Here is a 9,437-nt window from a genome sequence, read left to right on the forward strand (position 1 = left end):
ATTCCCATTGCAATTATTCTAATTCACTGTCCCATCAGCTCATGCCTCAATTATTACTGTAGTCTTCTAACTCATGTATATGATTTAGGCCTCATGACATGCAGTCCATTTTTGCAGTGTTAGCAAATTAATCTTCTAAAAACACCACTTTTGTTATGTCCCTTTTATAGTAAAAAACCTTCAATAGCTAACTATTACCTATAGAAAAAGTACAAACTTCTCAACTTAGCATTCAAAAATCTCTGAAATATGGTTCCAACATGTAAGAAGAGTAGGAACTATCCCATATATGGAACAGTTGAAGAAACTGTGGGTGTTTAATCTGGAGAAAATCAGACTCAGGGAGGATGTAATAACTCTCTTCAACTATACGAAGGGCTGTCATGTAAAAGGCTTAGCTGTGTATGGCTCAGGAATTCTGAGCTACCATGAATTATGTGACAATTCATTGTTGTTACTAAGTTTGGCTTCAATATTAATGAATCAGGTACCATGTTACCTAAGAAGGGGGAAGATGGCTTGGGTCAGAAATAGTGGGAAGTGGGACTGGACCCTGAATAGTCTCTGTACTAAACCTGGATAAATGGGGAGACATAAAGAAAAAAGAAAAAGAAAAAAAAATCTCTAACATCTTTTCAAACTCAAATTCTGCAACACATTTACAATCTTACCCTTTTTAAACCCACTATTGGAATAGCAAGTAGCTGTGATATAAGGGAAAGAAAACTAGATGTTACAAGAAGGCCTCCAAGGTCCCTCCCAATTATAACAATATGTGAAATAAGCTTGAATCCCTCCTCACCTGTGTCCAATATTGACAACGCATTCACCTAGTACGTTTTTTAAAAACTATTACATGAATATATATATGGAAGTATGTGCCTATTATATATAATCTATATAAAGCAAGTCATAGAACTTAAAATGATGTATTAACTATCCTGCCTATTAAATACATGAATAGTCTGTCCAAGCTTTTTGCTGTACCTTTATTAAGTTAAAATATATAGAAAATAAAAATATAAGTGGTGACTTTTTTTGATACAAGCATGACTTGCATCTTCTCATATGGTTAACTCATAACATATCTGAATATAAAGTAGCCTTACCTATTTATTTCAGAAAAATTTGGAATAATTTTCCATACTTGGATATGAATTACTATAAAAAGAGGTAATGCAGGTTTTCCAAAGACTGAAATGAGTTTTGAGAAAAGCAGCAATTCCTGTTGCAGGGTAGCTTTAGGAAATTGACAGAATTCAGTTATTTTTGGACTACACAGCAAAGAAACATAAAAATTTATCTCAACCACATCATTGTAGTTCAACACTATCAAAAAATTTAAACTTGGTTCATTTTATTTGTTCGTTCAGAATCACTACTAGCTGAAGAAGATCATGTATAAGATAAAAAGCTGAGGTGTGCTGATAAATATTTGACACCTGTCTGGGCTGGGAAGTAGTACACATGGCTCACTTTTATGTATAATCTGCATTATTGAGCTTTTCTCCTTCACTTTCAAGTCTATAAACCAATAAAAGATTAAATCAAGTCTTGTTTTGTAGCATTTATATAGTTTCCAAGGTGTAAATGCTCATACTGAAAATATAAGCACAAGTTCTTATGAGCTGGTAGGAGCAGGATCTAAAAAATTCCTGCTGAATTCAAAAAGGGTCCAGCTTTTCCAATAAGTTTAACTTAAAGTTATTTAGTAGATTGGCTGCTGATATCTGAGATACAACTGTCCTGTGTGCCTTAGCTCTGTTCATGGCAATTTTATTAATCCTTTTGTAGCCTAACCATAACAAATCACCTGCTAGGGTAGTAAGCCATCCTCAATCAATATTGCATGCTTAACTATTAATTCTTTTGAATATTATGTATGCGGGTAAATTTCTCTTCTATTGGAGTCATCGTATCCTATCAAATTAATAGAAACCTGGAAGTAGACACATATTCAAAAGAATGTAGAGAAATAACGTTAATAGATGAATAACTCCTGGCATATGCTTATCCGTGTTTTAAGTTCGGAGATGAGTACTTCTACACACTCCACCGCTATTCCAGATAGCAAATTTGAAACATACTTTACCACATATGCGATTGACTCAGAAGTCAAAAATGGTTTTTTAAAAATCCATGGAAAAACCCACAGTCTAAAAGACTTCTCTGAATCTTGATCTTTAGTGATGGGTTGGACCTCTAACATCTCTGTGGTACAGCTGTGGAATGATCTCACTTTTCATTTATTGGCATGAGTATGGGCTGCTTTTCTGCCTACTGAAGGATAAATGTATTACACAGAACTACCATGAGCTATAGCAAGGGGGTCAGTTCACAAGCATTCCAGGATAGATATGCCATGGTCATTCCTTGTGCTAAATTGGAGGGAGGGTTTCTTGGTTATCAACTGCAGTTTCTATCTTTTAAAATCAATGAGTTTCTTGCATAGTTCTGTCATAACTGGCCCAGGTTTAATTTTATCAAAGCAAAACCATTATTGTTGATAAGACTTTTCTTTGGTTTACTATGTTTGCATTCACAGAAAACAACTATCCTAGCGATTACAAGCTTAACAATATTGGAAAACACATGTTGTTGAAATGCCTTACCTTTACTTAAATATTCCATATACTTCTAAAAAGTTCATTGTTCAAATTAAAGTGAACATGTGTATTCTTCTTTATTTTCAAGTTTGCTCCCACATTAGATAGTGAGCATCTTGGGATGACAGCTTTTGTTTGTTTCTTCAATGTTTAGGCCAGTGCCTGGGACATAGCAGGTACTGAATAAATGCTTTTTTATTATCTCTGGAAACAGTCCATTCTATTTGATTATAAGGACAACTAGTTTATAAATTCTAGGCAAACTTGTATAAATCGATGCCTTAAAAGAATATTCAAATAATACTTTTTGGAACAGTGGACAGAATGCTTGAAGTGAAGCAGGAAGACCTGGGATTCAAATCTTGTCTCTGACACATATTAGGTAGGATATATTGATTAAGTACTATATGCTGCCCCCAGGCCTTACTACAGAATTCCAGAAAAAGCATTGTTGCTAAGATAATTAAGAATAAGAAGTCTCCTGACCACTGGAAAATCACAGATCCATTCCATTTTCTAGCACATGTCAAAAATTTGGGGCCAATTTGGGTGATTTAATGGAAGGAGGTTCCAGGTACCCAGAATATCACAGATACTTTCCATCTTTGAGTGCATATAAAATATTTGAACCAGTCCTGTGAAGACTAGAAAAGTATCACCTACCAAAATTTCATATAGATTTACATCTCTTTAATTAGCAGAAACTTGACATAGCAGTTTGATTTTCCTTTAGTTTTTTTTTCTTCTTTTTTTTTTGGATAATCCTGTCTGAAATTTCACAATTATCTGAGGAACACAGTTGCTCAATTATTGAAGGAAGCCAAGAACCCAGTTTCTATGATAATGAATGTTTATGCTCACACATCTACGTAACTGGCCCCTTGGACCGTGAACTTAGAAAAAGATTAGAAAACTAAAAAAAAAATAAAATAAAATAAATGACATGTGGACTTCTGATTTTTCTTGTGCTTTCTATACAGCTTAGCTTTGACTCTGAAATAATATTTGTTACATATTCTGTAACTGTAACTTTTCACATTTTATACCAGTGCCGCTTCCTCTGTTTCTCATCAATTATTTTAAACATGTGATATGAGAATCTTGTGTTCCCTGTTCCCTGTTAAATCATTTACTTTTCACAATAGATTTATTCAACCTGTGTCCATCTGTTTTCATTATTTGAATTTTCCATCCCACCTGTTTCCTTTTTTAACATGAGATTTAATAGTGCAATGATAACATGAACTTCTCAGATGTTCTAAGATTGGAAGGTGGGGTGCCTATTCTGACATAAGATTCAAGTTGTAGTGTTAAGTAACAGGAAAGAGATTATTCCAGCCTTCATGATCAAGTTTAATAAGCTCCCAAAATTCTTAAATGACTTACTCTTTCTCCACTCTAAGACTCTATAACTGAAGGCTTAACTACTTGTCAGAAGTGCCAAAGAAGAAATTTGTGCTGCAGGCAATTAAGTGACCTTAAGTCTCTTCTATAAACTCTGAAAAAAAGGACAGATCCTGGACCAACGGTGTCAGGAGTTACTTGAGAAGTATTTAAATTTCTAGATGCACACATTGAAGTTTCTATTTATCTCCCTGAAGTCATGGTGATTTGACAAATGAATGTCATAGTGGATTATCTGTTTATTCTGTTTTGCTCAGTTCTAGCAATAGATGGGTACGATTTAGGTTCTTGAGATTGACAGGGCCACGCATAAACACTTGCTTTTAATTTATTTGGTCTGAAGATTCCTAATAATTGCTCTTTGGAGTTCTGTTTTGTAAATTTCAATTTCCTCTAAGACGGTTATGTTTTTTTTCCATCTATGTTAAGTCTCTTTTCCCAGTGGGATCTTTCTTTCTCTATTTAGTCATGCTGTGTGTGGAGACCCAAATTCCATACAGCCTGGGAGCTCTGACTCATCCTCAGAAAGTTTGGTTGCTCCAGGGACTTCTACTAACACTGAAAATGAGCAGAAAAAATAACCAATGAAGTACCTCCTTCCTGAATTCTACCGTGCTAGTGCTCTACCTAGCAACTAATCTTATCAAAAGCCAAATAAGGGAGGAAAGCATTTTATCCTCTTCTGCAAAATAACTTTGAGATAAATGGCTTTACCTTCTCTTTAATTTATACAGAACTTAATAGTTTTAATTTTGATCACTGTGAATTGCTTTTGAAAAAATATTCCATATTTTGCCCTACCAGGAAAATCTTTAAAAGCTTCCAAACAATATTTTTCTTTTTCTTGCATGCCAAGGGAGTTAAATCTAATATGTTCATTTTCCTCACATGTACAGAAGAAAATGTTCCTCTTTTAAAATGTTATTCATAAACATGAAGAGTTGCTGAAATCTCACTCCTTCTACTTTGTATTATGTGTAACAAATCCTGGATGACTTGAAGTGGTTTTATTTTAATCAAGTTTGCAGTCATAGGATTTTGTGGGGCAGTGTCTTTAAATTCTAATATCTTGAACCTAGAGGTCTTTTTGGCCTTTTTGGATCCAGAAAAGTGAGCTCTTTGGCAAAGATGAGTAATGTCAATGACTTCTCAATCCAAAGGATCCCCACAATGCATTCCTCTGACCAGATTTTCTTAAAATGATTAATGGTTGCAATAATAGTAATTTTAAAATGCTGACCATCAAGTCAGATAAAACTTTTGACAGCTCACACTGGTTTTAAACTAATATTCTATATGTACTTGCAGAAGGATTCGTTTTGGTTCATGTGATCCTAGAGCAAATTGACCTACGGAATCACAAATGAAAGTACTGATAGCAGCAAACTAGCTGGTTCCCCAGTACAGCCAAGACTCCAGGCTAATTAGAGTTTTGCACATTAAGTTTTTTGTACATAGAAACCTCATTCTGCTTAATTAAAAACTCATTCAAGTTTGGCATTTCACTTGCATGCTAACTCCTCCTTCTTGGTGCAAAGCATTTTCACCTACTCTAATATTTTCAAGAGAAACATTTTAAGATATTTATTTTAATTCGTGGTGCTGTCAATTTTGTGTTTGTATTCCACAAACCTATAAGTGCTCCAAGAGTGTTTCATGGTTAGATCAATATCATTCAGCAGAGCTCTCCAAGGCATCAGAGTGAGTGCAGACAGCATTGCCTTAGCTAGAAGGAGGCTACCTATCAGAATCTCGCTAGTTAGGAAGACTGGGAAGAAGTAGACTTAAATGGAAGTCACAGGGTTAGGGTTACGCTGAAATTGCTTGGCAAAGAAACTTTATTTCCCCACTGGAGAGAAAATTTCATTATTTTGCCTTTTCCTTGAGCTTTCAGCAGACTATTCCTATCAGTCCCTAAACCGAGCGAGAAGGTGTGGACATGATACCTGGGTTAGTGCCCTCATCCGTCAGTTCGATGCTGAAGGAGGGTCCTGACAGCAACTCACACACAGAGATCCTGCCCTCTTCAGGTCCCCTTCCCCCTCCTCCACTCTTTCCCCAAAGACTTTATCCTTGTCTGGTCCAATCCAGCGCTTACCTTGACCACATCGTCATTGAGATGCTTGGGGTCTCGGTTGACCAGGTCGATCTCCTTGACGTGCGTATCGTACATTTGTTTCTCGTTCATTTCGTCGGCCATAGTCTTATTGTTGGGCTTGTAGATGTTTCCCTGTTCCCGGACTGGAGCCGAGTAGAGAAGCCCCTAGGGAAGGGTGATAGTAGGGACAGGGAGGGGGGTGGGAAGGAAATTTAAAAAAACACACACAGAGAGAACAGAACAAGCCAAAAGTCAATTTGAGGTTGGGAAAGATCTCAAACTCAAGGAAGAGAGAATTATTCTTTTTAAAGGCGGCAGCAGCAGCGGCTGCAGCAAGAGCTGCGACTTGCTCAGGGGAAAGTAAACTTCACCGGGAGCCTGGCTTTTTAAAAGGATAGAAAAGACTTCACCACACCCCTCGGTACCAGGCAGAGAAGTCAGACTCCCACTCTCGCCGCCAGGGGTCATCTGCAAACACGGGCCAGAAGTCCAGCTCCCTAATCTCTCCAACTGCCCCCCTCCCCCATTTTCCTCCCCCGCTTTCACTGAATTCAGCACTCTGGGTTCGGCTCCAAGGACTCCAGCAGCCTTGGGCTCAGCCCTAGCTCTCGGATTTGGTCCCAGCTCCACTTTAGGGTTCCTCACCTTACTTGAATTTCCTTACCTGCTTCTATCATCTCCCCCTCTTCCCCAGTCAATCACACCTGTAGCTTACTAGCCTAAAGTTGGCTTTCTCCGAGAGAGTAGCGAGTTACTTATCTACCTATCTTTCCCAACCCTAGATTCCCATCAGACAATATACCTGCGGCCCTTCCTCTCGGATCTCATCTTAGTGCTTCCTCTACTTCTCTCTGAAGTAGTTGTCAAGCTAAGAGTTATCTATCACCGCCTCCCCCGCCTACTCTGTGGACCCTAATGAGTTCTTCTCATCCTCACCTCAGAGAATTCACCGAGTTTGTAGATAGAGCCCCATCTCAGGCTCTCCCGCCCCACGTCTCACCTGTCTCGCCTAAATTTCAATCGCTGCGCCCCCAGTTAGCAACATTGTCCACCCCCGCCCCCCTTCTGCTTGCTCTTGGAGGCGCTGCAGCCACAGACTGTGGGGAAAATTGTTATGCATAAATACAAGTGGGTATTCTGGCGTGGGTGACTAGGGAGGGTGACCTGGGGGGGATCTCCGCTTTGGAAACTCCATACTAAAGAAGTTTTTGAGAGGGATCAAGGACTTGGGGAAGAGCAAACATTGCGTGCGCCGACGCCCCAGTTAAGCTTTTCCAGACGCCTAGGCTTGGGTATGTGCTTGCCCAGGGCTGTGGGGTAAGGGAGTTACAGCCACCGCTACCCCTCCCTGCCCACCACGTTCTACCAACATCTCCAGCCACTTAAGCCTCCCGCCCCAGAGCGATCAGCTGGGCAGCTGGTTCGTTGTTTGCGGAGTAAAGAGAGAGGGGCGTGAGAGGAAAAAAAAAAATCTTCCCAGGAGGTGGATCTCTGTTTTAGCAGACGCAAAGTCGGGGAACCCCCAAAACTATCCCGTCCACGTCTCCCCCTCCCTATCCCTTCCAAACGCTCGGTGGCTCTACGGGTAATTTCCCTAAGAGGGTTGCTCTCCCGGCAAACAACAAGCATACCAAACACCCAGTTTCCGTGCTACCCTCTCCCTGCCCCCGATTTCTCCCCAACGCTCCCCGGGCGCCAGCTCCTTAGCTGGCTAAGTGAGAAGAGCAGTCAGAGGTCAAGGGGTAAATGGGTAAAAGAAAAGAGGTTGGAGTGCTCCCAGGAGCTGGTGGAGATTGCCGAAGCAGTCGTAGCGAGGGAAGGAGATAGGGCAGGAGAGCACCTCGTGCCCAGAGGGTGGGGGCTTTAAGAAACTGCCCGAAAGTGAAGCAAATCCTACCTCAGAGTCTATGTATTTGCCACTAGACATTCTGCCTTGGGTTTGTCGGAGATTCTGGTGGAGGTTTCCCTGGGTTATAATTTAAGGGAGCTGAGGAAGGAAGATCCTGTATTGTGGGAAGGGAAAAAAAAAAAAAAAGGAAAGAAAAAAAATCCCGGTGGGGGTGGGGGGTGGGGTAGGGTAGGGTAGGGTAGGGTAGGGAGGGGAGGTAGCTGTGAGTGATCGAGCTGGCGGAACGCCAGGGGTTTGTTCTGCTTGCTTTTGGCCAGGATGACAGCAGCGCTGGGTCTAGGCACATCCCCAAAGACTGGGAGCAGCGGGGAGGGCCCGAAGAGGGCGGGGGGAGAAGGAGCGAGCGAGAGAGCTTTTTTACCCACGTTCTACTGAGGCAGATATTTTAAACCTGGGGCAACATTTTCCCAGCCGTGCAGCCGTCAGGGCAATCCAAGAGAGCCTGCTCGAAAAACAAGAATATTTTCCTGGTGCATCACACCAGCGGGAGGGTGTGAAGTGGAACAGTTTAGTGTAGGGATTCCCAAGCGTGAAAAGCACCTCCAGCCAGTCAGAACGCTTTAGTGTGTCCTTGACCGTTTCTCAGGGTCAAGATGCGAATTCCCCCCTCCCCCACCCCAGCCCCTCCTCCCCCAGGAAAAGGCGTTGTTCAACATCTTCGCAGGGGAAAGGTGGTGAAGAATGGGTGGAAAATTTTAGTTACATCTCTTTAAACTGAAGCGAAAGATCGGGGTGTTAGAGAGAGTGTGTGTGCTTTCGGTGACACTCGTTTACATATATTTAGCCTAGTTTGGAAACTGGGATCGCTGTACTTCGTAGAATGAACCTATCCGCACTGGCTCATTTCAAAGTAATGCAAATGTTTAGCTGTTCTTTGCTTTCATTGCTGATTTTCTCTAAAAGAAGCGAGAAACGTGCCATTGGGGCATGCTATGTTTGCACAAAATATTGCAGTATTAGTCATCACTAAAATAGTATTAAAATAAAATCTGTGACTTTATTGCTAGCTAGGATTTGGGAGGAGGAATGCTTACAATTTAAGATGGGGACTGGACCTATGATTTTACTAGTTTATGGAATTTTCTTTTGAGAAAAAGCAGTTTTACACCTTTTCTACAATTTATAATCCAAGACAGTGGGTGACCTACAGCACCGGGAGGATAAGTGACTTGTCTATGGTCAAGCAATCAGGAAGTCAGAAGCTGTTCTCTACTTATCAAATAAAATATATTTTCTATCTATCTATCTCTCTATATTTCTCTTCCTTCCTTCCTTCCTTCCTTCCTTCCTTCCTTCCTTCCTTCCTTCCTTCCTTCCTTCCTTCCTTCCTTCCTTCCTTCCTTCCTTCCTTCCTTCCTTCCTTCCTTCCTCCTTCCTCCCTCCCTCCCTCCCTCCCTCCTTCCTTCCTTCCTTCCTTCCT

The 9,437-nt window shown here is 40.7% G+C and overlaps 1 protein-coding gene across 5 annotated transcripts in view; it reads right to left on the reverse strand.

Moving 5' to 3' along the window:
• The window catches only part of CAV1 (caveolin 1), a 40,473-nt gene extending 31,922 nt beyond the window's left edge, over positions 1-8,551 (reverse strand). Inside the window, exons 1-3 of one of the 5 annotated variants that reach the window (XM_052000149.1) lie at positions 8,383-8,551; positions 8,006-8,095; positions 6,109-6,273 (exon numbers count right to left, since the gene is read on the reverse strand). In XM_052000149.1, coding sequence (XP_051856109.1) covers positions 6,109-6,273; positions 8,006-8,035 — 195 coding nt within the window. In that variant the 5' untranslated portion in view covers positions 8,036-8,095; positions 8,383-8,551. Of the gene's footprint in view, positions 1-6,108; positions 6,274-7,044; positions 7,122-7,739; positions 7,839-8,005; positions 8,112-8,382 lie in introns of those variants that run through there. The other 4 variants (XM_052000147.1, XM_052000152.1, XM_052000150.1 and 1 more) reach the window with 4 other exon arrangements.
• Between the last annotated feature and the right edge of the window lie 886 nt (positions 8,552-9,437).

The sequence above is a fragment of the Antechinus flavipes genome, chromosome 5, assembly GCF_016432865.1.
Source record: "Antechinus flavipes isolate AdamAnt ecotype Samford, QLD, Australia chromosome 5, AdamAnt_v2, whole genome shotgun sequence".
Classification (NCBI taxonomy): domain Eukaryota; kingdom Metazoa; phylum Chordata; class Mammalia; order Dasyuromorphia; family Dasyuridae; genus Antechinus; species Antechinus flavipes.